We start from the raw sequence: 26,508 nt of genomic DNA, 5'->3' as shown, positions 1-26,508 counted from the left end.
GGACTATATGGGAGAAGGTGAGGGTGGGACGATTTGAGAGAATAGCATTGAAACATGTATATTCCCATATGTAAAATAGATGACCAATGAAAGTTTGATGCATGAAGCAGGGCACTCAAAGCTAGTTCTCTCGGACAACCCAGAGGGATGGGATGGGGAGGAAGGTGGGAGGGGGGTTCAGGATGGGGGCCACATGTACACCAGTGGCTGATTCATGTCAATATATGGCAAAAACTACCACAATATTGTAAAGTAATTAGCCTCCAATTAAAATATATTAATTTTTTTTAATTGAAAAAAAATAGTATATGGCAGCAAAACCTCCTGCGCCACAAATGTAAGCTGCCTGTGCCTGAGTGTGCACAGTCACATCTAACTCTTTGGACCCCATGGACTGTAGCCCACCAGGACCCTCTGTCCATGGGATTCACCAGGCAAGAATGCTGAAGTGAGTTGCCATACCTTTCTCCATGGGATCTTCCCAACACCAGGATCAAACCCGCATCTCCTGTGTCTCTTGCATTGCAGGTGGATTCTTTACCACTGAGCCACCTGGTAAGCACCAACTCCCCTCTGTCAGGTAAATAAACAGAACACCAAACCACAAAGGCTATTGAAGGGGCTGGTGGCCCAGGGATAGAGAGTCTGACCCACAGCAGGGCAGAAGGAGCAGGTGTGAATGTGCTGGAAGGGTAAATTCTCCCCCTTTGACCCTTCAAAGCCCCCAGTTTTAACACTGCTCTGGGTGGCTGGGTCAATATTGTCTGCCGCATAAGGAGTAGAGGACGAACCCAACTCTCAGCTTCTTCTTGTGTTTCTAGTAGGAGAGAAAGGTGATGGTTTCCCTCTACCAGGGGTCGGAAGGCCAGATTCTCTGAAACTTGAGCAAATGGGATGTGTGGGAGGTTGAGCAGCTTCTCCTTGTGGAGTATGGGCATGAGGACTCCTAGAGAAAGACAGTTCTCTGAGCACGTGGTCTGGAAGCTTCAACAACTGACAACTCATTGATTCTTGTCCCTCTCCATGATGAGGGGAGGGGACCTTGGAGGTCTCGTGAGCTCTTCCCCAGTTTCCAGCCACCAAAAGAGGCCTCAGAGAGGGCAGGGACAGGTTCGGGCCCCGCCCCTCCTGGCTTCTCCTCTCTGACCACTTTCAGTACAGCCTGAGGAAAGCCTCCAGCTCTTAGGGCATGAAGCCCTTGTAGGGGATCTTGTTGTTGTCCAGGGTGAAGGCCACAAGGCACTGTGGGGTCACATAGTTGAAGGGCTGAATGGTGAACTTTGCCAGCAGCTTCTCATGCAGCACCTTGCAGGCCATATTCTTGAAGGCGCTGGTGGTGTCCATGTGGGCTCCTGCCTCTGTCAGGGCATTCACGATCTCCAGGCAGTTGTTCTGCTTCGCGATGTGCACTGGGGTGCTGTTGTCAAAGTCCCAGCTGTCTGGATTGACCCAGCAGTCGAGAGCACCTTGACCACCTGGAGGAAAGGAATCTTCCCCCTAGAAGTGGCCCACATTCATGGTCCGCATCCACCGCCATGTGCAGGAGTGAACCCATTCTTGCTGAGAGGGGTGCACTTGAGCAGACCCTCACCCTCTGGGGTTTCATGTCCTCCTGATCAGGATGGCACTCCACTTTCTCCAGCAGGTAGAGCTGGTGGAGGATGATGTCCAGGGCCTTGGTGAACTGGGCTGAGTCCCTGGGCTCCTTGGGCTTGCTCCACTTCCCAGACCCCTTTGCATAGCACCCACATGAGATCTGCAAAGCCAGTTGGCATGCTCAGGCTGTGCCTTGGCCAAGGGTTTCTGGAGCACTTAGAAGAGTTCATCAGAGGATAGGAAGCTGTTGGCAGTCAGAGGCTGCAGGTTGCTCTGCTGCACGTCTAGGATGTGTTTCCACGAGCAGATGCAGAGCTAGAAGCTGTTCCAGTTGGCCTACACAGCATCCTGGTAACACATACAGTAGGAAATGTCCAGGTGGGAGGGACCCAGGACCACTCTCAGGTCAACAGTGCTTGCTTGAGCATCTCATCACACTGCATGATGAATGCCTCCAGTTCCTCGGTGGTGTTCACCTCCCTGGAATAGTCAGAGGCGAGGACCAGCTGGGGACTCAGGTTTAGGCAGATATGTGTCCCCTGGTGATGCAGCTGCATGGCCCCTACCAAGAGTTTCAGGACCCTGAGCAGATCCCGTTTCTTAGCCATGTAGGTGGCTCCCAGCAACTCCAAGGCTGTCAGACGGCTTCCCAGCCCTGGGGCTGCACACATGCCTGGCTGGTGGAGGGACCTTCTCGGGCCAGCCTTGGCTGCGTCTCCTCCCTAGCAGGCTGCTCCTGGGTGAGGTACTCTGTCATACTCCTGTGGTCTGTCACGTGGGCCGCCAGCAACAGGGTCATGCCATAGCCATCCCATTCCCTGTGGGCCTGGCACCTGAACAACACCTGCTGGACACCCAGGCTGCCGGCCTCGTCACAGTCACGCAGGGCCTTGTTGCCCTTGACGTTGCTCAGGTTCAGGTGGGAACCCTGCTCTAACTGGTAGAGGGTGATCTGGTGATGGCCTGTGTAACAGTAGATCAGGAGGCACGTGTGTGTCTGCGCCAGTTGGCCGCCTCCAGGTAGCCTAGTGCTCCCCCTCCAAGTATCGCTCCACATCCAGCTGCCCACCAAAGCAGGCAGCATGCAGGGGCTTCGAGTGGGTGCATGTGGTGTGGCTCATCAAGTCCCCGCAGCACAGCAGGCTCTGCACCAGGTCCAGGTGGTCAGCAGCTGAGGCGGCCCACAGTGGCTACACGCCCTTGATGGTCTCATCATTGAAGTATACCAAGCCACTCACCTCCAAGCTGGCTCTGCCACAGGGTACTTGACCACGTCGAGGTGGCTGTAATGGGAGGTGATGACAAGCGGCTTCCCCACCCTCACCCCTCACCCCCATCCCTTTTTAGCACCTTGCTGTTTTCAAATACTACCTGGATGGATCTCACTGTCCAAATTCTAGATTTTCTTTTTGAGTAAGCATGCATAATACAGGACCTAAAAGTCCATCAGGGTCACCATCAGCTTTAATGGTGGAAAAGAAGGGAAGCCAGGATGTTACCTGCAAATCTTTTCTCTTAAATGGCCAATGCAGCTCAATATGACATTTGGAAGGGAATCCATTTGAAAGTAAAATGCAGTCTTACATTGGCCTGAGGATGCTTCCATTAATTTGGATGAATTAACATATACCGTGGTTCTTAGAAGAACCTCTTGTCCAGGCTTTCCCGGTGGCTCAGACAGTAAAGAATCTGCTTGCAATGCAGGAGACCTGGCTTTGATCCCTGGGTCAGGAAGATCCCCTGGAGAAGGGAATGGCAACCCACTCCAGTATTCTTGCCTGGAGAATCCCATGGACAGAGGAGAAAGGCTGGCTACTGTCTATATTGTTGCAAAGAGTTAGACATGACTTGAGGGACTAACAATTGTACTTTCATTCCCAGAAAAGGAATTACTAATGTTTACAGGATGAATATCATCCTAAGAAGAAGGTTAAAAATCATTTGGGAAGATGGAGGAAAATGGAAGAGGAAATGGGAGAATTAAAGTTACTTTTTCTTTCACCAAACCCTCCTCCTCATTTCTCTGCTGTCTCCCCTCCTTTTGCTCCCTTTCTGTGGCATCTCTTCATCTTCACACCTCAATCTGACTCCTAGTAAGGGCGAAGCTATGAACTTCAAGATGGGCAGTTAAAATAGTAGATTTCCCTGCAAAGAAGGACAAGGGGACAGTAATGAATTATCTCCCTGTGTGAGGTGTGTGTGTCTCATGCCCTAGCTCTGATTCCATTTCATGCTTAGCCTAGATTTTGACCTCCAAGAATATTTTCTAATCCACGAACTATACAGCTAGGAAAGCAGAGATGATAAAGCAATACTATTAAGGAATAACTGGTAACTTGGATAAAAGACTGTCGTTTCCCCCCACGCCACCACCACCTTCCATGGTAGCTACAGGATGGAGAGTGGTTGCAGCAGTCACTTGGAACAGACAAACAAAAAAGGTGCTAGGCTGAAATATGCAATATGGGAAAGGAAACCCAAGAGTCATCTGATTCTACATTTTTCCTGACTCAATGACAAGACAGTTAGCCTTCCCTAACCACTTTGCCAATGAAACTGATGCCATTAAGTGGCTACCCAGACTTGAAACAGTACAAATCTACATGCTGTTCAACTTCCCTACATTATTCACTGAGGAATTATTTTTCTGGGCCCAGGAAAGACCCACAGAAGTTTGCACAAGTACCTGGCAGTGTGTTTTCAATTTACAGCCCCAAACATTGGGATGTGCCCTGGTAGCTGCACAGAATTCTGCAAGCAGCAGGCTTTGGTTGGTTGATGGAGCAGGCATGTCAGGACCGGAATGTGACCCACCACATCAGGGGGAATTGTGGCCAAAATAATGTGACTATGTATGGCAAACTCCACTACAATATTGTAAAGTAATTATCCTCCAATTAAAATAAATTAATTACTTTAAAAAAAAAAGAAAAAGAAGACTCTGACTCTATACCACTTCCCACATAATGGAAGAACTAAATGCCTGAGGGACCCACTGAGAGGGACTGCAAATGGCCATAGTTGAAGTCCGTCTATGAAAAGTGAGCTGGGAGAAATCACAGCACTGTATCCAGAAGACTAGTGATTTCCCAGTTGATTTCCATTGGCAATTTGTTGAGGCTTCCCAAAATTTACCAGCATGGATCCAGGGGTAGTTCAAAATCACCCACTGATCTTATCTACTTTGTGTCAACCTAGGACAGATTATTACATAAAACCTAGCAGGAGCTGCTCAATTTGGGGACAATGTAGAGAAAGAGGAAGGAGAAAAGAAGCAGTTAAACATCACTGTGTTAGCCACTTGGTTACAACTATTTTCTAAGGGAAGAACACCTACTCTGGACAACATGTGAAGGGAGCCAAGGTATATTGGAAAACTGTAGGTCATTATGACATGAGGCCAAGACACTGGAAGAGGGACTGGAGAAAGAGATTCCTGAGAATGCAGACCCTGCAGGAACAAGGGAATCAGGAAAGCCTAGGATGAAACCCTCGGCTAGGGAATAATAGGAAAAAGGCTCAAAGTCAACTGATTGAGGGAATCTTGCATGTAGAAACTGGTGAACCACAAGCTTCAATAAGTTGCCCTCAGGCTAATTATGCTTGCCTTTTCTGGTAAATATTGGTACTGGAGAGGACTCTTGAGAGTCCCTTGGACTGCAAGGAGATCAAACCAGTGAATCCTAAAGGAAATCATCCCTGAATATTCATTGGAAGGACTGATGATGAGGCTGAAGCTTCAAAGCCATGATGTGGACAGGATCAGGAGCAGGGTGGGCAAGATCAAGGGCAGCATGTGGGTGGGCTCAAATGCAGAGGTGGGTGAATTAGGGGCAGGGTTTTGGTGGGGGGAGCCACCAGGGAAGCCCACTTGGCTGGGGTTGGTGACAAAGTGTGGGCAGGGTTCAGGGTTCAGGGTGGGACCACCTTCCTAATTGTTAGCACCTCACTTTCCATCTCTCCCCAGAGCCACAACCCACAGAATAAGAGGTACTGCAAGCAACTCCAGGTGTTATGCACTGGAGGGATCCCAAGGTGAGACTTGTCCTTCTCTCCCTCATGAACCTCCATTCCTCACCTTCTCCCTACCACCACCTTCTTCCTCTGGTTCTCCATGCTTGAATTGCCTCCTATTCCTTCTTCCTTGTTCCTGAATGCCTTCATACCTTCTGGCTAACCTCTGTGGGTCCCCTCCTTTCTTCCTGACCTCCCCTACACTCCCCCTTTCTTACTGCTCAATCATCTTCTAGTCTCACTTTCCTCTCTGCCTGGCTGCTGTTTCTTTATTGATAACCTCCTTGCCTGACCACATCCCCCAACATTTCTCTCTCTTTCTCCCTGTCTAGCCTCCATTCCTCTGCTCTTCACTGTATAACCATTCCCTATTCCTCCTGTCTCCTTGTTTGCCCATCTACTTTCTTTTGCCAGCCCCTGCCTGACATTCCACCCCCAACCATCCCTGAAAAGCCACCCTCAATTCCTCTCTTTTGACTTTCTGACTTCCCTTCATTCTTATTCTCCCTACCTCACATCCTCAATCACCTTCTCCCTGCTTCTCACCTCCAAAATCCCTTCTTCTTCCTTGTTTGATCAGCCTCCATCTATCTCACCCTCCTGGCCTCATTTCTCACCTTCTCCATGTTTTATCAACCTCCATTCATTTAATTCTCCCTGTCAGACCTCCCCTCCTTTCTGTTTGATCTCTTTCTAGTCTTCCATCCTTCCCACCAATCACCACCTTTTCTACACCCCTGCCTAACTTCTTCCTCCATTCTCCATGCTTGATCATACTCCTTTCCCTCCTTCTTCTTAACTTGTTGTTGTTCACCCTCTCAGTCATGTCTGACTCTTTGAGACCCCAGGACTGCAGCACACCAGGCTTCCCTGTCCTTCATCATCTCCTGGAGCTTCTTCAAACTCATGTTCATAGAGGTGGTGACACCATCCAAACATCTTATCCTCTGTTGTCCCCTTCTCCTCCTGCCTTCAATATTTCCCAGCATCAGGATCTTTTCTAGTGAGTCAGTGCCTCGCATCAGGGAGCCAAAGTATTGGAGCTTCAGCTTCAGCATCAGTCCTTCCAATAAATATTGAGGGTTGATTTCCTTTAGGATTGACTGGCTTGATTTCCTTGAAGTGCAAGGCATTCTCAAGAGTTCAACACCACAGTTCAAAAGCATCAATTCTCTGGCATTCAGCCCTCTGTATGCTCCAACTCTCATATCCATACATGACTACTGGAAAAACCATTGGCTTTGACTATATGGACCTTCGTTGGCAAAGTAATGTCTCTGCTTTTTAATATGCTGTCTAGGTCTGTCATAGCTTTCCTACCAAGGAGAAGGTCTTTTAATTTCATTGCTGCAGTCAACATTTGTAGTGATTTCAGAGCCCAAGAAAATAAATTCTATCAGTTTCCATTGTTTCCACATCTACTTGCCATGAAGTGATGGGACCAGATGCCACGATCTTTGTTTACTGAATGTTGAGTTTTAAGACAGGTTTTTCACTCTCCCCTTTCACTTTCATCAAGAGGCTCTCTAGTTCCTCTTCACTTTCTGCCATAACTGTGGTGTCATATGCATATCTAAGGTTATTGATATTTCTCCCTGCAGTCTTGATTCCAGTTTGTGCTTCACCCAGCTAGGCATTTTGCACGATGTACTCTGCATAGAAGTTAAATAAGCAGACTGACAATATACAGCCTTGATGTACTTATTTCCCAATTTGTAACCACTCCGTTGTTCCATGTCTGGTTATAACTGTTGCTTCTTGACCTGCATACAGATTTCTCAGGAGACAGGTAAGATGGTCTGGTATTCCCATCTCTTTAAGAATTTTCCACAGTTTGTTGTGATCCACACAGTCAAAGGTTTTAGCATAGTCAATGAAGCAGTAGTAGATGTTTTTCTGGAATTCTCTTGCTTGTTCTATGACCCAGCAGATGTTGACAATTTGATCTCTGGTTCCTCTGCTTTTTCTAAATCCAGTTTGAATCACTGGAAGTTCTTGGCTGGCATACTGTTGAAGTCTATCTTGGAGAATTTTGAGCATTACTTTGCAAGTGTGTGAGAACATTTTTTGGCATTGCCTTTCTTTGGGATTGGAATGAAAACTGACCTTTTCCAGTCCTGTGGCCACTGTTGAATTTTCCAAATTTGTTGGCATATTGAGTGCAGCACTTTAACAGCATCATCTTTTAGGACTTGAAATAGCTGAGCTGCAATTCGATCACCTCCGCTAGCTTTGTTCGTAGTGATGCTTCCTGAGGCCCACTTTACTTTGTACTCCACAATGTCTGAATTTAGGTGAGTGATCACACCATTGTATCATTAGGATATTTTTGTATAGTTCTGTGTATTCTTGCCAACTCTTCTTAATATCTTCTGCTTCTATTAGGTCTGTACTCTTTCTGTCTTTTATTTTATCCATCTTTGCATGAAATGTTCCTTTGGTATCTCTAATTTTCTTGAAGTGATCTCTAGTCTTTCCCATTCTGTTGTTTTCCTCTATTTCTTTGCGTTGATCACTTAGGAATGCTTTCTTATCTTTCTTTGCTATTATTTTGAACTCTGCATTCAGATGGGTGTATCTTTCCTTTTCTCCTTTGCCTGTAGCTTCTCTTCTTTTCTCAGCTATTTGTAAGGCCTCCTCAGACAACTATTTTGCCTTTTTGCATTTCTTTTTCTTGGGGATCATTTTGATCACTGTGTCCTGTACAATGTTAAGAACCTCCATCCATAGTTCTTTAGGCACTCTGTCTATCAGATCTAATCTCTTAAATCTACTTTGTCACTCCCACTGTATAATCATAGGGATTTAATTTAGGTCATATCTGAATGGCCTAGTGGTTTTCCCTACTTTATTTAGTTTAAGTCTGAATTTTGCAATAAGGAGTTCATGGTCTGAGCCACAGTCAGCTCCCAGTCGTGTTTTTACTGACTGTATAGTGTTTCTCCAACTTCAGTTGCAAAGAATATAATCACTTTGATTTCAGAATTGACCATCTGGTGATGTCCATTCCATGTGCAGAGTTGTCTCTTGTGTTGTTGGGAGAGGGTGTTTGCTATGACCAGTGTGTTCTCTTGGCAAAAACGTGCCTGTTACTCCAGGTATCTCTTGACTTCCTACTTTTGCATTCCAGGCCCCTATGATGAAAAGGGCATCTTTCGGTGGTGTTCGTTCTAGAAGGTCTTGTAGGTCATTGTAGAACTATTCAACTTTAGTTTCTTCGGCATTAGTGGTTGGGGCACAGACTTGGATTACTGTGATATTGAATGGTTTGCCTTGGAAACGAACAGAGATCATTCTGTCGTTTTTGAGAGTGCACCCAAGTACTGTGTTTCTGACAATTTTGTTGGCTATGAGGGCTACTCCATTTCTTCTAAGGGATTCTTATACACAGTAGTAGATATAATGGTCATCTGAATTAAATTTGCCCATCCTAGTCCATTTTAGTTCACTGATTCCTGAAATCTCAATGTTCACTCTTGCCATCTCTTGTTTGAGCACTTCCAATTCACCTTGATTCATGGACCTAACTTTCCAGGTTCCTATGAAATATTGTTCTTACAGCATCGGACTTTACTTCCATCACCAGTCACATGCAAAATTGGGCGTTGTTTTCGCTTTGGCTCCAACTCTTCATTCTTTCTGGAGTTGTTTCTCCACTCTTCTCCAGTAGCATGTTGGGCACCTACTGATCTGGGGAGTTCATCTTTCAGTATCATATCTTTTTGCCTTTTCATACTGTTCATGGGGTTCTCAAGGAAAGAATACTGAGGTAGTTTGCCATTCCCTTCTCCAGTGGACCACATTTTGTCAGAACTCTCCACCATGACCTGTCCGTCTTGGGTGGCCCTACACAGCATGGCTCATAGCTTCATTGAGTTAGACAAGGCTGTGATCTCTGTGATCAATTTGGTTAGTTTTCTGTGATTCTGGTTTTCAGTCTGTCTGCCCCTCTGATGGAGAAGGATAAGAGGCTTATGGAGGCTTCCTGCTGGGAAGGACTGGCTGTGGGGGAATCTGGGTCTTGATCTAATGGGCTCAGTAAATCTTTAATCCAATTTTCTGTTGATGGGTGGAGCTGTGTTCCCCCCCTTCAGTTAGGCCCGAGGCCAATCTATGGTAGGGGTAACAGTGGTTATGGAGACCTCCTTCAAAATGACTTATGCCAGCAAGCCCTGGCTATTGTTATACTCAATGCCACTGACGCCACAGCAGGGCACTGTCGATGCATGCCTAGCCGGAGACTCCTAGACACTCACAGGCAAGTCTGGCTCAGTCTCCTCTAGGGTCACTGCTCCTTTCTCCTGGGTCCTGGTGTGCACAAGCTTTTCTTTTTGCCCTCCAAGAGTCTGTTCCCCAAGTCCTGTGGAAGTTTTGTAATCAAATCCTACTGGCTTCAACGTCAAATTCCCTGGGGGTTCTCAGTCCCTTTGCTGGATCCCCAGGTTGGGAAGTCTGTTGTGGGCCCTAGAACTTTCATAGCAATGTGAGAACTTCTTTGGTTCTCCAGTTTGTGGGTGATCTGCTCAGTGGCTCTATCTTCGTTGGTGTGTAGGCTTTGCTCTAGTTTTAGCAAGCAGGGGTGTCTCTTCATTGTTGTATGGGGACTTATTGTGGAGGCTTCCTTTGTTGCTGAGCACAGGTTCTAGGTGTGTGGGCTTCCGTAATTGAGGCATAGGGTCTAAAATTTTATCCTCCATGAAAGCTAACAAGTTAGCTGGCCATGGTTTTATGGCTGCTGGTAGAAAACATGAGACTCCTGGGTCAGAGACAAAGGACTTGAATACTCACAGCATTAGTGGCAGCCAGAGTATCAACATTTTCACAAATTCCCTAAGCCTCAGTTCCCACACGGTGTTGCAGAAGGCCAGATAAATCCTGCATGTGCAGTAGGTTCCATTATAGGAGAAGCACCCCTAGCTTATGGGCATCGAGTCTTTCATAAAAGGTAGTAAGCCTGCCTGATCCTTGCCTTGAGGAAGAAATGTCTTGAGCATAATATCCAGTATAACCTGCCCTTTGCCCTGGAGAGGGAGACTCTATCTTCTTAGGCTGTTCACTATATAAATATTCAAAAAGATAGTTTGGAAAAAAGGCAATCTTGGGTCTGCTTGAAAGATATACAGAAATATGAGATTTGTGGAGAATAGTCTCCTAATAATCTCTCAGTTCAGTTCAGTTCAGTTGCTCAGTCGTGTCTGACTCTTTGTGACCCCATGAAATGCAGCACACGAGGCCTCTCTGTCCATCACCAACTCCCGGAGTCTACCCAAGCCCATGTTCATCGAGTCAGTGATGCCATCCAACCATCTCATCCTCTGTCGTCCCCTTCTCCTCCCGCCCCCAATCCTACCCAGCATTAGGGTCTTTTCCAATGAGTCAACTCTTCGCATGAGGTGGCCAAAGTATTGGAGTTTCAGCTTCAACATCAGACCTTCCAATGAACACCCAGGATTGATCTCTTTTAGGATGGATTGATTGGATCTCCTTGCAGTCCAAGGGACTCTCAAGAGTCTTCTCCAACACCACAGTTCAAATGCATCAATTCTGTGGCGCTCAGCTTTCTTCACCGTCCAACTCTCACATCCATACATGACCACTGGAAAAACCATAGCCTTGACTAGACGGACTTTTGTTGGCAAAGTAATGTCTCTGCTTTTAAATATGCTATCTAGGTTGGCCATAACCTTCCTTCCAAGGAGTAAGCGTCTTTTAATTTCATGGCTGCAGTCACCATCAGCAGTGATTCTGGAGCCCAAGAAAATAAAGTCTGACACTGTTTCCACTGTTTCCCCATCTGTTTCCCATGGAGTGATGGGACCAAATGCCATGATCTTAGTTTTCTGAACGTTGAGCTTTGAGCCAACTTTTTCACTCTCCTCCTTCACCTTCATCAAGAGGCTCTTTAGTTCTTCTTCACTCTCTGCCATAAGGGTGGTGTCATCCGCATATCTGACGTTATTGATATTTCTCCCGGCAATCTTAAGCCCCTTTTAATCTGGAACTGATGTGATGGGCTCTACCCCTGGCTACGTTCTTGTTGAAGCAGCTGGGCCATTTGCCCTGAACTATGTTCCACCTTTTGGGATATCCTAATTGTATTCTTGTGGTGTTAGTTCATAGTTCCCATGTCCCTATATTAATATGAACTGATAATTTTAGAGGCTTGATCAAAACAGGTTCGATTTTTAGGCAAAGCTACTTCGGAAGTGGTATTGAATGCTTGTTAATTCATCCCTCCAGATGGCATATAATGCCTGGTTATCTCTCTCGGTGTGTTGAAGTGTTGTCAACCCAATCCACATATTTTACATCTATGGATTTGAGTTCTATTTCCTTAAATCCATTTCCTTCTCCAGGGGATCTTTCAGACCCAGGGAACTAAGCAGGGTGTCCTACATTGTGGGCAGATTCTTTCTCATCTGAACCATCAGGGAAGCCCCACGTATTTTGGATTTTAACCGCTTATCAGACATACAATTTGGAAATATTTTTCCCATTCAGTAAGCTGCCTTGTCATTTTGTGGAAGATCTCAATTGCTGTGCTTAAACTTTTTGGTTTGGTATATCCCCACTCGTTTATTTTTGCTTTTGTTACCTTTGACATTGGTGTCAAATCCAAGAATTTATCTCCACGAGTTTCGTCAAGGAGCATACCAGCTTTGATTTCATCAGAAGTTGTATGGTTTTGGGTCTTATGGTCAAGTCTTTAATCCATTTTCAGTTAACTTTGATGTGTGTTGTAAGAGAGTGCTCCAGTTTCATTCTATTGCACGTGGCTGTCCAGTATTCCCGGACCATTAGTTGAAGAGACTGTCCTTTCCCTTTCCATATTCTTGGCTCCTTTGATAAAAATCAATTGACCATCAATGTGTGGGTTTATTTCTGGATTTTCTCATCTGTCCCATTTATCTGTATGTCTGTTTTCATACCACAGTCAAGTTCGTCAGCACATTCTTCACCTCACAGATTTACTTTGTGTGTGCGTGTGTGTGTTTGTGTGTGCGGTGAGAACACTTAAGTTAATTTTTGTATATGGTGTGCGGTGTGGATCACGGTTTGTTTTCTCCTCCAAAATGTTTACCTATTTGTTCCAGCACAGTTTTTAAAAAAGGCTTTCCTTTTCCCCATTCAAGTACTTTGTCACTTATTTCATAAAACAGTTGTCCATTTGTGTGCAAATCTGTTCTTTAGACCCTCTATTCTCTTTCATTAATATATGTGTCTGTTGCTGCTGCTGCTGCTGCTAAGTTGCTTCAGTCGTGTCCAACTCTGTGTGATCCCATAGACGGCAGCCCACCAGACTCCCCCGTCCCTGGGATTCTCCAGACAAGAGTACTGTAGTGGGGCGCCATTGGCTTCTCCAATATGTATCTGTACTTACATCCATACCACACTGTCTGAATTATTGTAGCGTTAGAGTAAGTCTTGCCATTACATAATAGAAATCCTCCATGCTAATCCCTGCTTTGTGTATTCTAGTTCCTTTGCATAGCAATATAAATTTCTAACATCTCTGTTTCAGTTTTCACCAAAAGGTTGACAAAGAACTGGTTGAACAAGCAGAAGACAAATGAGTAAAGTGATATAAAATTTCAACAACACTCTATCAAGTTGACATTTATTAGAGAACACTGCACCCATCCTTGGCTGAATATGCATTCTTTTCTGAGGACACATGAAACATTCTTCTAGATAGACCATATGTTGAAATCAGATGGAGTACGTTTTCCGACAACTATGGAATTAAATTAAAATTGACCCAGAAAGAAGGCGTCAAGAGAAAATGCCTGTATTTTTGAAGACTAAATGAAAGCAGCAGTAGAGGGAGCTATGTAAATTGAGAAAAAAAAGTATAGATGCGGGGTTTTCTTGGTGGTCCAATGGTTTAAGAGTCTGCTTGTCAAGGCAGGGGCCGCCCGTTCAAGTGGCTCTGTGCATTAAAACTACTGAGGCTGCACTTTAGAGCCCGGGAGCCAAACTGCTGAGCCCGTGCACCCCAACCACTGAAGCCTGTGTGCTCCAGAGCCTGTGTTCTGCAACGAGAGAAGCCACTGCAATTAGACACCCTCGCACCACACCTAGATGGTAGACCCTGTTTGCCACAACTAGAGAAAGCCCATGCACAGGAACAAAGACCCAGCACAGACAAAGATATATAAATAAATAAATTTTAATAAAGTATACATGTCTCCTTCAAAAAGGAATAAAACACAAATTTCCCATTAACATGAGCAACAAAGTAGAATAAACTTCAAGCCCTGGGCAAGATTATTATTTTTTCCCCTTTCAATCACACTATTCATTCATTTATTATTGGAGTATAGTTATAGTTATAGTATAGGTTAGTTTATAGTTTATAGTATAGTATACTATAGTATATTATAGTTTATAGTATAGTTTAGTTTATAGTTATAGTTTGCACTGCTGTGTTAGTTTCTGCTCAACAGCAAACAGAGTCAGGTATACACGCTATTATGTATAAAATAGATAACAAATCAAAAGTATTATTTTTAAAATGAAAGACTGTTATTTACAATGGATGACAGAAATTTATGAGTAGATATTTTTATTCTATAAAATAAACATGTAAGTACGCCTTTAAAAGGCATAGCCTATGGGCTATTATGGTAAAAATCACTAAAAGCAATTTCCTATCTTCCCCTGATCCCCCTGTGCTGACCTGGTCACCCCCAATGGGGCTGTGTTTAGAGGTGTCAGTGTCCTTTGAGGACATGACCGCGGACTTCAGCAGAGAGGAGTGGCAGCACCTGGACTCTGCTCAGAGGATCCTGTACCAGGACATGATGCTGAAAACTACAGGCACTTCCTCTCACTGGGTATGCACAGCTACTATGAGGACCCTGTTATGAGTAAAATTGTGTCCATCCAAGAAAATATGCTGACGTCTTAACCCCCACTATTTCTGAATGTGACCTTAATTAAAAATAAGGTCTGAGAGGGTAACAGGCAGGAAGACCAGAAATCCCAGAGCGGCAGGAGAAAATAAACTGCAAGTAGCAGACGTTCTTTACCCTTCTCTGTAAGTGTTGATGACATCTGCTTCTGCCTTGAGCTAACCAATATGTTTTTCTTATGGAAACGTTTTTCTTAAGCTATGTTAATGAAACCATGTATTTGCTTTGGAACCTGCCTTTCTTCAGAATGATTCTGCCTAGGACTAACTTTTTTTTTTTTCTTTTCTTTTCTCAACCCTCGGGCTCATAATGGCTCAAGAAACAAGTATTCATGTCAATTGTTTTATGGTTTGGGGATGACACCCTTTGGGCCCTCCTATCTCAAAAATGCTTATTGTGGGAGAGGGGCCTGGTGAAACTCCCTCAGCCTTGAGGTGTCTCTCTTATCTGATTAATAAGCTTGCCAACAGACATAAAACACCTTGTGAGAAACTAGCAAGGGGGCATTCTTTCTGCCCCTTTCTGATGTCCAAGTCAGAAGCTTTCTCTGTCTCTCTTATACTTTAATAAAATTCTGTTACCCAAAAGGTTCCAGTGGGCAAGCCTCGCCTCTTGCCCTGGATCGAATTCCTCTCCTCCAGAGAACACGAATCCTGGCGTAGCACACGGCTCACAGCAGTAACCTTTCAGGTCTTCCCAGAAGTAATCAAGCTAGAACGAGGTCATTAGGTGGGCCCTAATCCAATTTGCCTGGCATTCTTATTAAAAAGGGAAGTGTAGACACAAAGACACACAAACACACAAGAGAGACCTTGCGGAAGCACACAAGGAATAGATGACCATGTGATTGGAGTGATGCATCTATAGGACAAGAGAAGCCCGAGGCCACCAGAAACCAGGAGAGAGGCATGGAATACAACCCTCCCCAGCACCTTCAACAAAAGTTATGACCTGGCTGACACCTTGATTTTAGACTTCTGTCCCCCAGAAGTGCAAGACAAGAAATTTTTGTTGTTCTGAGCCACATGGTTTGTGGTACTTTGTTACAACAGTCCTAGGAAACTACAGCTTTCTGTACTTGGGAGTGGAGTGCTATTATAAGAAACACCTAAAAAGACGTGGCAGTGGCTTTGTACTTGGGCAGCAGGTAGAGGCTGGAAAAATTTGTAGGTGCTTGACAGAAAAAGTCTAGGTTGCCTCAAAGAAACTGGTGGGAGAAATAGGAATAACTGTGTTTTTGCTGAGGTCTCAGATAGGCTTCCCAGGTGACGCTGGGATGGCAGGAAGTCTCCTGCCGATGCTGGAGACTCAGGTTACATCCCCAGGTCATGAAGATCCCCCAGAGAAGGAAAGGGCAACCCACTCCAGTTTTCTTGCCTGGAGAATCTCACGGACAGAGGAGCCTGGCGGGCTACAGTTCGTGGGGTTACAAAGAGTCGGACCGACTGAAGTGAATTAGCACACAGCACTGGCCAAGGAACCTAGCATGTCTGGTACCTACCTGTTTAAGAAATGAATTCTAGGTATTTCCTAAAAGAACTAGAAGATTTAAAAAAGCTAATCTTAATTTCTGAATAATGTTTTACTGATTGAATTTAATACATGATGAATACGAGAAATTAATAGCTTTAGCTATTTTTACCCTGCAAAATGTTAGGTATAACTAGGTATTTAATAAACATAGCATATCATGGCGAAAATCATTGAAGACAACTAACTTCCTAGTTCTCTTCCATCCAACCCCCAGTGCTGACCATGCCACCTTGAATGGGACTGTATTGTAACAGGGGTCATTCGAGGACGTCACTGTGGACTTCAGCAGGGAGGAGTGGCAGCACTTGGCCCCTGTACAGAGGTGCCAGTACCTGTGACACTGGAGACCTACAGCCACCTGTGCGCAGTGGGTAAGTAAGCACAGCTGCCCTGTGCACCTGCCAGGGGCCTCAGAGAGGCTGCTTCCATTCTCAGCTGCTGAATGCTCTGGGGCATCTGAAGTGTGTAATGGTGTCATCTTTGATTTGCCCGAGATGCTGCTGCTGCTAAGTCACTTCAGTCGTGCCCGACTCTGTGCGACCCCATAGACGGCAGCCCACCAGGCTCCCCCATCCCTGGGTTTCTCCAGGCAAGAACACTGGAGTGGGTTGCCCTTTCCTTCCCCAATGCATGAAAGTGAAAAGTGAAAGTGAAGTCGCTCAGTCGTGTCCGACTCTTTGCGACCCCATGGACTACAGCCTACCAGGCTTCTCCGTCCATGGGAGTTTCCAGGCAAGAGTACTTGAGTGGGGTGCCATTGCCTTCTCCGAGATACTTCAGTCCCTTTACACTTCTTTGAATATTACTCTATTCCCAGGGAAATGGGATCCCTTTCCTGAAGAGCAGATAGAAGTGTGGTTGAAAGACCCTGAAACCCAATGAACTGGACCCAATCCTGTATCGTGTGCTGTTCACAGGGAACCAAGTTCCCAAACCAGAGGTCATCTTCAAGCTGGAGCAAGGAGAGGGCCCATAGACATTGCAGGAGGAAACCCCACATCACAGCTGTTCAGATGTGTGACCTGAGGAGATGGGGGACGTGGAGTAGATCTGTTTTTCTAGGAGAGGCTGATGCCTTTGAAAGGCTCTGAAGAGAATCTGGCTTGAAGGTTCTAAGAGCGCCCGTGATTCCTTTCCCAGAGTTCTCTGCGCCACGAAGCGCCCACCTGGAACTCGGGGCAGTTTGTGTTGGCTGCAGCCGTTGTACCAAGATGGCAGCGTCGGCGGGGTGACGAGGGACCTCGCCTGGCCTGACCGGAGCCGGCGGCAGTGGTGGCAGCAGTATCGCCGCCATAACTTCACGGCTCCCCAGCCCCCGAATTCGCCGTGAAAGCGAGGCCGCGGCCGCCGACAGAAACAAGTGGCTCAGCCTGCTAAAGGTGAGAACTCCCTTAACAATCCGAGGGCTGGTGAAAGGAAACCTGACAGTAGAGGTGGTCAGGTTCCCCTTGGCCGATTCTGGGCCCTGTAACGCTGAGAAACAGCCAGCGTTTTCTGTTTCCTGACTGCCTTCACAGCCTTGCTCCGTGGACGAGCCCTACGGGCGTCCATTGTGCCCTTAGAGGTGTCGGGAATTAACTGCAACCCCATCTTTGTCTCTCAGGATGGCGAGCAGCAGCAGATCCAAGGCTGATTTCATTGTCGGAGGGAGATATAAACTGGTACGGCAGATAGGGTCTGGCTCCTTTGGGGAGGTTTACTTGGCGATTGACCTCACAAACCACGAGGAAGTGGCAGTGAAACTAGAATCACAGGTGAGGCAGCCCCGGTTGTTATATGAGAAGCAACTCTATAATATTCTTCAAGGTGGGGTTGGCATCCCCCAGATACGGTGGCATGGTCAGGAAACGGACTATAATGTGCTAGTCATGGATCTTCTGGGACCCAGCCTTGAAGACCTCTTCAATTTCTGTTCAAGAAGGTTCACAATGAAAACTGTACTTATGTTAGCTGAACAGATGATCAGTAGACTCGAATATGTTCATACAAATAATCTGATACACAGAGACATTAAACCAAAGAACTTCCTAATGGGTACTGGGCAGCAGTGGAAGGAGTTATTCCTTATTGATTTCGGTTTGGCCAAGAAGTACAGAGACAACAAGACAGGGCAACACATACCCTACCAAAAAGGTAAAAGTCTCATTGGCACGCCTCGCTATGCTAGCATCAGTGCACATCTTGGTATTGAACAGAGTCGCCGAGATGACATGGAATCATTAGGATATGTTTTGATGTATTTTAATAGAGCCAGCCTGCCATGGCAAGGAGTAAAGGGTGAAACAATGAAGCAAAAGTGTGAAAAGATTAGCGAAATGAAGATGACCACACCTGTTGATGTTTTATGTGACGGATTTCCTGTAGAATTTGCCATGTACTTAAAGCATTGTCGTGGGCTGTCCTTTGAGGAAGCCCCGGATTACAGGTACCTGAGGCAGCTATTCAGCACTCTTTTCAGGACCCTGAACTACCAACATGACTATGCATTTGATTGGATAGTGTTAAAGCAGAAAGAAGCACAGCAGGCTGCCTCTTCAAGTGGGCAGGGTCAGCAGGCCCAAACCCCCACAGGCAATCCAACTGACACAACCAAAAGTAAGTGAAAGGTTCCTAAGCATGAATCAAGGAACAGAAGACACAGAGCAGGAGATTGGAGCAGCAAATTAATTTCCCTATAAACTGGCTCTGGTCAGCCGAGATGGTGTCTCCTGAGTTGAAGGCTCTGTAATTAGTGAAACATGGTATCCGGTTTACTATTTCACTTTTTCAAGTGGAAAAGTTCACTAAATGCTTGACGCACACAAATTGGTGGGAAAATTGTGCCTATGCCAATTTTAATTCAAATCTTTTATTTTGAACTATACTGCTTTGAGAGAATTTCAGAAGAATAGCCTGTACAGTTGTTATGGTTGTTAATGCATACTGAGGGTTTATCCATCCCTGGGGTTTGCAAGTTGTTCACTTAAAACATTCTTAACATGGTTGGCTTCTTGTGTGCAAGCCAGCTGATACGGTAGCAATCAAGATTCCAAGTTTGAGCATATGAACGACTCTGCTTGCTTACTTGAGCTAGAAATAACAGCATCTTATGTGAAGACTTAAGAAAAACTTAGTGACTATTAGATTATCCTTAGGACTCTGCATTAGTTCTCTCATGTTCTTGGTAGTTAAGAAAAAGCATATTTGTCACAGAATTTTAGTTAGCATCTTACAACTGAACATGTATATACATTGCTTAGATAAAGGTAGTCACTGTAAACATCTACATGACCTAGAATTTGTTTTTATTTTGAAATGGGAGCTTGTTGGTTTACAGATTCATTAAAAACTGTAAACTGTTTCTTTAAAAAAAAGGCTCTAAGCTTTCAGAGCTCTGCTTAGACAGAGTTAACAGAAGCCCCTTTGATACTTAAATGCCATCTCCTAGTATGACCCTTGCCAATATCCACTGTCTTCTTTGCTTGGCTTTTTGGCAGGAGAGCTATCTGCCCTTCCCCCATCCCTATAGTCTAGATCAAGGTGCTACTGTCTCAAGCACCTTGCTTTCTTAGTTATTTTTTTCCTTCCCTAGTATTTTGTGCTTCTTCTGTCCTGCCTGCCCCTCCCCCACCATAGATTTTGTCCTTATGCAATGGGAATCCATATATCTGCTTCCTTTCAAAACCACCAATTCTTGGCTCCTGCCAATCCCTTTCCATTTCCTCTCCAGCTTCTCAACTGTCATCTAGAACCAGTCTCCTTTCATTTCACATATGTCAACAGTGACATCAGATCCTATACTCTTGCTCATCACCCCATGTCTCATCCTCAGTTGCTAACTTCCTGGTGTTTGTGCTTCAATTTCTCTTATAATCAGCTACTTTGAATGTTAATTGTATTTGTTATCCATGTGGGATCCCATTCTTTTAAGTGCTTGTTCTTATTGTTCTATCCATGTGTAACTGTAGATTTTTTGGTCTTTTCCTTGTTGATGAGTACCTCATTTTCTTTTTACAAACTTTTTTCCTTCCATTCCCTCTAACTGAAGGGCGCTGTCTACTGTCCTCTGCTCTTCCCTTCCTTAATGGAATCCTCCATCCATTCTGAACATGTTTTATTTTCCTATTTTACTGACTCATATAGTGATACCTTCAGTCCTTGCATTACAACTGTACCCTAGTACCAGAATTTACCTATGTGGAGTGACATTTCTCACAGCTGTGCAGTTCCTTCATTCTCAATATATTATTAACTGAAATCATCGTTTCCCAAATCAGATATTTTTCTCCAGTATTCTTCACTCTGCAATTCCTCTTTTTTTTCTCTTTTTGAAATTATTTAAATGCCCCACACTTTTTAAGTCCCATCTGTGTCACCACAAAGCAAGTCCACATTTTATCCTGGTTGGATTATTCTGTTCCTAATGGTATTAACTGATTCCATTTTTTAACAAGTTCATTTTAGGTGCTATGGACAGATTTCATTACCTAAACCATGACACTTATCTTGTACTAGCCTTATGAAATAAAATTGCAGTTACTCCCTGTTTATGTAATAGATGATAATGAAACTTTCCTCTTAATGACAACAGGCCCCTTATTTCCAACTGACCACAACTCATGTTTAACTCCAGTTTTCTTAATGCTTCCTACATAGGAAATTTCTGTGTCTAGGCTATTGATGATTTAGGGCTCTATTTAGATACAGGCTTCACCTGTTCCATAAAACTGGGCCCTTAATCACTCCAGTATCTAATATTCTTTTCCTTTTCTCACCCGCACCATCCCATAGAAACTCAAAACAAATAAAAATTTTTTGCCCCTTTATGTTAATTTTTAATTGAAAACTTTTGGAGAGATGATACATTCACAACGATTGAAATTCAGAAAGTGTGAAAGAGTACACAGTAAAAAAGTCTCACTCTCACATCTACTCCCCAGTTCTCTTCCCCGGGGACTACCAATGTTCATCATTTTTTACTTTCTTTCCAGAAGTATTCCCTTACAAATAATGCTTTTAGACTGTCTGGTGTATGATTATTTTCCATCCTTTATCTATGAAAAATCTTTAAGAATAGAAAAATAATATTTTATTCTTAAATTTTCTAGTGGAAAATGTAGAAGCCTGGTCAAGTACTGACATTAATAGTTTTGTGGAGATGTTTCAGTGGGTTTTTTTAAAGTGTGTCAAAAAGAGTTCAAAGAATTGATTGTTGGTAGGAAGGGGTGAAATGGCTTGAGAACAAAACAGAAATTCAGCCTTGTTCATTAATCACTCTAGTGAAGCAGACAACTCTCACTCAGAAAGCATCAAGATGGGCAGCATAGTGTCTTCTTCCAAACTCAGAGAAAATTACGTCTCCCTAAAGTTGTGGTGAGACTGTGGACTAATTTTCAGAGCATAGTGCTCTTAACTGATCTATGAATCACATGTATATTTTGAACTGGCACAACAGAGCAGAAAGAGCCAAATTAATGGAAGAAGTGTATGTGAGTAATTATTGGATTGGGGAATGCACTGGATTTTTTGAGGACATGTTTATGACTAGCAGAATGCAAACTCACATCCATAGCTATGGTCCCAGACTGATGACTCTATTTATGTGCTGATAAGGAAGTCTATGGGCTCAGGATGTTAAAGATAATTATTTTCAGCATAGGCATTAACTTTTTTACATTGAATAGTGGTAGCTGTAACTAAATATTATTGCCTCTAATGAATTTTGTGCACATATACTAAATGAAGTAGAAAGTTGGAAAAAGTCTCAATCCATGCCTATGAATCGGGATGCTTAAGATCTATAGAATAAATGAAATGAGGCTTGTGGATATAAAGAGTACAGCATAGGAGTGAAAGAATAGTGAAGTTTGGCAGAGATAAGACACAGTTCTGGATTTCACTATTTTAGCCTGACCAAAAGAAGAAAACAAACTGGATTTCATGATCTGATCAGGCTCAGTATTTTAAAATTTGGTATAATGGGATAATAGCATAACTTACTCGTTCTATTTAATATTATAAACCTATTGTATTTCATCTTCTGTACAAAGCATCAGCGATTTCCCCTTCCAGCCGAGTTGGTACATTACTTAGGGTAAAGATGAGCTGCTGGAAGAACTAAATGCGTACCGTATCGTCTATGTAAGTGGAGACATGCTGTCTTGTTTTAATCTCTCCTGCATATGACCCATGTCATCTTGGGAAAATTATTTACCTGTTCTGGGCTTTAGTCTCCTCTTTTAAAAATAGGTATAATAGTATCTAGCTCATATGGTTTCTGGGAGAATCAAATGAGTTTGTATGTGTGTACATACTTCTGTGTTTGTAGTAAGAACCATAGCAGTCTTTTCTGTCATCGTCATTGTCATCATCATCGTCTGGTTTGCCTGTGCCCAACCTCGATCAGTTGCATGTAACTCTTCTATATTTGGCTAACTGTTTTAAATTTGAATTTTGCCTCCTTTTTCTCCTTTTAAGAGAGAAACGTGGGATTGAAATCATACACTCGATAACTACTGTAAAAGCTTCATTTCACAATGAGAAACTGGATCAATTCAAGAGGAATTATTCACTGTTTCTTTTAATTAAAATGATTACTCATTTTAAAGAAAAAACTGTGACAATATGATGACCAGATAAATATAAGGGAAACCAAAATACACCTTTGTGTCATGTTGCTTTCATCAATAAAAACACATTGAATAAGTATAGAGAGTGTGAACATAAGTACACTGTGAAAATAACTTACATGATCCCATAGTTCATAAGAACAACCCCTAAAAAGTCATTCATTTGGAAATGGTTTGAAGTAGACCTTAAACTTACAACTCCTAATATAAGTAACATGGGAAAACCTTGAGAAGATTATTGGTTGTAGTCCAATTTTACTTATTCCTTTTTCTATACCATGTCAGTTCTCATCTAAATGAGAAATTTTGTGAACCTGATCAGTGTGGGAAAGCCCTCAGCCAGGAACAAGAACACATTCCTCATTGAAAATTTCTTACTGGGAAGATAGCCTATGTATGCAGTGAATGTGGAAAGGTCTTCACTCAGAAGCCACACCTCTTTTTCCAACCCAGTCTGTGGGAAAACCCTATGAATGCAATGAGTGTGATGAGACTTTCACTCATCAGTCAATAGTGAGGTTGCATCAGAGAATTCACACAGGAGTGAAACCCTGCATATGCACTGAATGTAGGCAGGCTTTTATCCAGAAGACCCACCTGACCGCACATCAGAAATTTCATAGTGGAGAGAAGCCGTATGAATGCAGTGACTATGGGACATCTTTCCCTTCCAAATCCAATGCATGAGCATAGAAGAACTCACACAGGGTAAAAACCCATACGTGCACAAGATGTGGGAAGGTCTTCACCGAAAGATCCAATCTCCTTCTACACCAGAAGACTCGGACTGGACAAAGAACTTATGTTTATACTGAATGTGGAGAGGCCTTCACTTACAAGTCAGTCTTGATTACATATCAGAGAATTCATACTGGTGAAAAACCTTATGAATGCAGTGACTGTGGGAAAATCTTTACCCAGAAGTCGTACCTCATTGTACACCTGAATGTTCATACTGGAAGGAAACCTTCTGTGTGTGCTGAATGTGAAATACCCTGAACTCCCTCATGACCACTCTGACACCTCCCCAGTCTTCTCTAATGCTATCTTATCATTGGTAGCTTGTGAACCTCCCTGACTTGCCCATTCCTCAGATCATCCAGTGGTAAATCTCAGAAGGGGGACTGTTCCATCCTAAATTTCCACCCTCTCCCATAGTTGTATGTCTTAGAAGATAATTCTCTGTCTTGCTCCCATGCAATAAACTGAGGGTACCACTGGGGCACTATAAATATCACAGATCTCTATCCTCAGATCCAAACAACCCCCCCTCCTCCTACTGCAGGAATCTTTCTGGACCAGGAATCCAACCTATGTCCCCTGTGTTGGCAAGTGGAGTCTTATCCACTGTGCCACCTGCGAAGTCCTTAATGAGTTTTAATCCTAGTATAAAACATAGTGTGCCTGTTACTAAATACCTAATATAAAATAACATTTTGTAGGAGAAAATATAATTGAAATTTCTGAAATTCAGTGTTCATGCAGTAATAGTTGTTCTTTACTAAAAATGAGGACTACATAGACAAATGAACGGATAGAGAATATGTGAGATACATATATATGTGAGAACCGTTTTCTAGAAGACGGCTGTGGCAGACCCTACTACAATACACTTAACGACAAGATTACTGTTGATAACACTCTGTCTTTTTCCTTAGGCCGACCCCTTTTCCAGTTTACACCTGTTGTTTGGTTTAACCATTACTACTATTCTTAATGGCTGCATTGCACTGCTTGTGAGGTCTTGGTTCCCTGACCAGGGATTGAACCCAGATCCTCAGCAGTGAGACCACAGAGTCCTAATTACAGGACCGCCAGGAAGGAAGTTCCCCACCATAATTATTAACGATGCCCCTTCCCCATTCTAAAGTGCCCTGATTTAGATGATAAAGTACAAGGTTAACTCATCTACACTCCATAAGGAGATCAAACTTGTTTTTGAAATTCAATTATCAGGAAACATTTACCCTGGAAGAATTGGCACATTTTCTACCTGTGACCAATGTAAATCTTGCAAATGACTGCATTTCTTTTCCAGCTGCACCTAATAGGAAGGTAAGAAAGAAACTTATAGCTCAATTTTATTTACTTTGCAGGACTATCAGGCACAACTGTCTAGAGTCAAGATAGATCCTGGTCCTGACTTTGTTCATTCTCTCTATATCTCCTCTGACCTAAATTTATAGAGTCATAGCTGGACATTTTGCTTCAGGGATTCTTAAAGTCCCCCTAAAGACACTGGGAAAGCAATGGGTGCAAAAAAACCAAATACATGAATTAATGATAACTCATTAAAAACTTGGTTACTTCCTGCTTTTTTGGGTTGGAGCTTGGTCTGTGAAGTCATAAGTGTTGTAGAGATCAGATCCACCAGTCTGAAAACAGCCACACTTCAGCTGGGGGTTGCACCCTGTGGGAGACCCAAGGAGCACACATTTCTATGGCCACAAGCTGTGTATCTGTAACTGATATGATTGTGTGACACTTAGAAAAGGCAGGTTTCTCACTGGGATTAAGTGTACCACCTATCCCCTCCTAAGTAGTTAAATATTTTTCCTTACACTCTGAGCCAAGACTTCAATTTCTAGAAATCAGTCACGTATATGAAGAAAGATTTAAGTGCAGAAATGTAACTACAGTGGTATTAATTGTCAAAACCCAAACTACCCTTCATACATGTTTACTAACAGTATCAGTACAATTCATTCTCTCAGTCGTTTCCAAATTTTGCGACCCCAGGGACTGCAGCACGCCAGGCTTCCCTTTCCATCACCAACTCCCGTAGCATGCTAAAACCCATGTCCATCGAGTTGATGATGCCATCCAACCATCTCATACTCTGTTGTCCCCTTCTCCTACAGCCTTCAATCTTTCCCAGCAATGGGGTCTTTTCTAATGAGTCAGTTATTCACAACAGGTGGCCAAAGTATTGGAGCTTCAGCTAAAGCATCAGTCCTTCCAATAATATTCAGGACTCATTTCCTTTCAGATTGACTGGTTGGATCTCCTGGCAGTCCAAGGGACTCGCAAGAGTCTTCTCCAACACCAAAGTTCAAAAGCATCAATTCTCTGCCCGTCAGCTCTCTTTATGGTCCAACTCTCACATCCATACATGACTACTGGAAAAACCATAGCTTTGACTTGATGGACCTTTGTGGGCAAGGTAATGTCTCTGATTTTTTAATATGCTCTCTTGGATTATCATAGCTTTTCTTCCAAGAAGCAAGTGTCTTTGAATTTTATGGCTTCAGTCACCCTCTGCAGTGAGTTGGAGCCCAAGAAAATAAAGTCTCTCACTGTTTCCATTATTTCCCCATCTATTTGCCATGAAGTGATGGGACCGGGTGCCATCATCTTCGGTTTTTGAATGTTGAGTTTTAAGCCAGGTTTTTCACTCTCCTTTTCCACTTTCATCACGAGGCTCTTTAGTTTCTCTTTGGTTTCTGCCTTAAGGGTGATGTAAATTGCGCATGTGTAGTTATTGATTTTTCTCCAGGCAATCTTGATTCCAGTTTGTGCTTCATCCAGCCAGGCATTTCCCATGATGTACTCTGCATAGAAGTTAAATAAGCAGGGTGACAGTGTACAGCCTCGATGTACTCCTTTCCCGATTTGAAACCAGTCTGTTCTACCATGTCCAGTTCTAACTGTTGCTTCTTGACCTGCATGCAGATTTCTCAGGAAGCAGGTCAGGTAGTCTGCTATTCCCATCTCTTGAAGAATTTTCCAGTTTATTGTGATCCACACAGTCAAAGGCTTTAGCATAGTCAATAAAGCAGAAGTGGATGTTTTTCTGGAACTCTCTTGCTTTTTCAATGATCCAACGGATGTTGCAATTTGAT

The 26,508-nt window shown here is 43.7% G+C and overlaps 1 protein-coding gene and 1 pseudogene across 9 annotated transcripts in view; one reads left to right on the top strand and one right to left on the bottom strand.

Moving 5' to 3' along the window:
• The window catches only part of LOC145537002 (casein kinase I-like), an 83,759-nt gene extending 58,779 nt beyond the window's left edge, over nucleotides 1-24,980 (top strand). For 2 of the 9 annotated variants that reach the window (XM_081567410.1, XM_081567408.1), the window contains exons 4-7: nucleotides 5,564-5,631; nucleotides 16,313-16,429; nucleotides 17,199-17,437; nucleotides 22,515-24,980. In XM_081567410.1, coding sequence (XP_081423536.1) covers nucleotides 5,564-5,631; nucleotides 16,313-16,429; nucleotides 17,199-17,388 — 375 coding nt within the window. In that variant the 3' untranslated portion in view covers nucleotides 17,389-17,437; nucleotides 22,515-24,980. Of the gene's footprint in view, nucleotides 1-5,563; nucleotides 5,632-14,319; nucleotides 14,448-16,272; nucleotides 16,430-17,198; nucleotides 22,363-22,514 lie in introns of those variants that run through there. The other 7 variants (XM_081567402.1, XM_081567406.1, XM_081567407.1 and 4 more) reach the window with 6 other exon arrangements.
• Nucleotides 1,153-5,553, bottom strand: LOC145536485 (protein fem-1 homolog A-like; annotated as a pseudogene).
• Nucleotides 24,981-26,508: the final 1,528 nt, after the last annotated feature.

This window comes from Giraffa tippelskirchi, chromosome X (genome assembly GCF_054371585.1).
Source record: "Giraffa tippelskirchi isolate mGirTip1 chromosome X, T2T-mGirTip1v1.2.pri, whole genome shotgun sequence".
NCBI lineage: Eukaryota > Metazoa > Chordata > Mammalia > Artiodactyla > Giraffidae > Giraffa > Giraffa tippelskirchi.
This window is presented reverse-complemented; position numbering and strand designations above follow the sequence as displayed.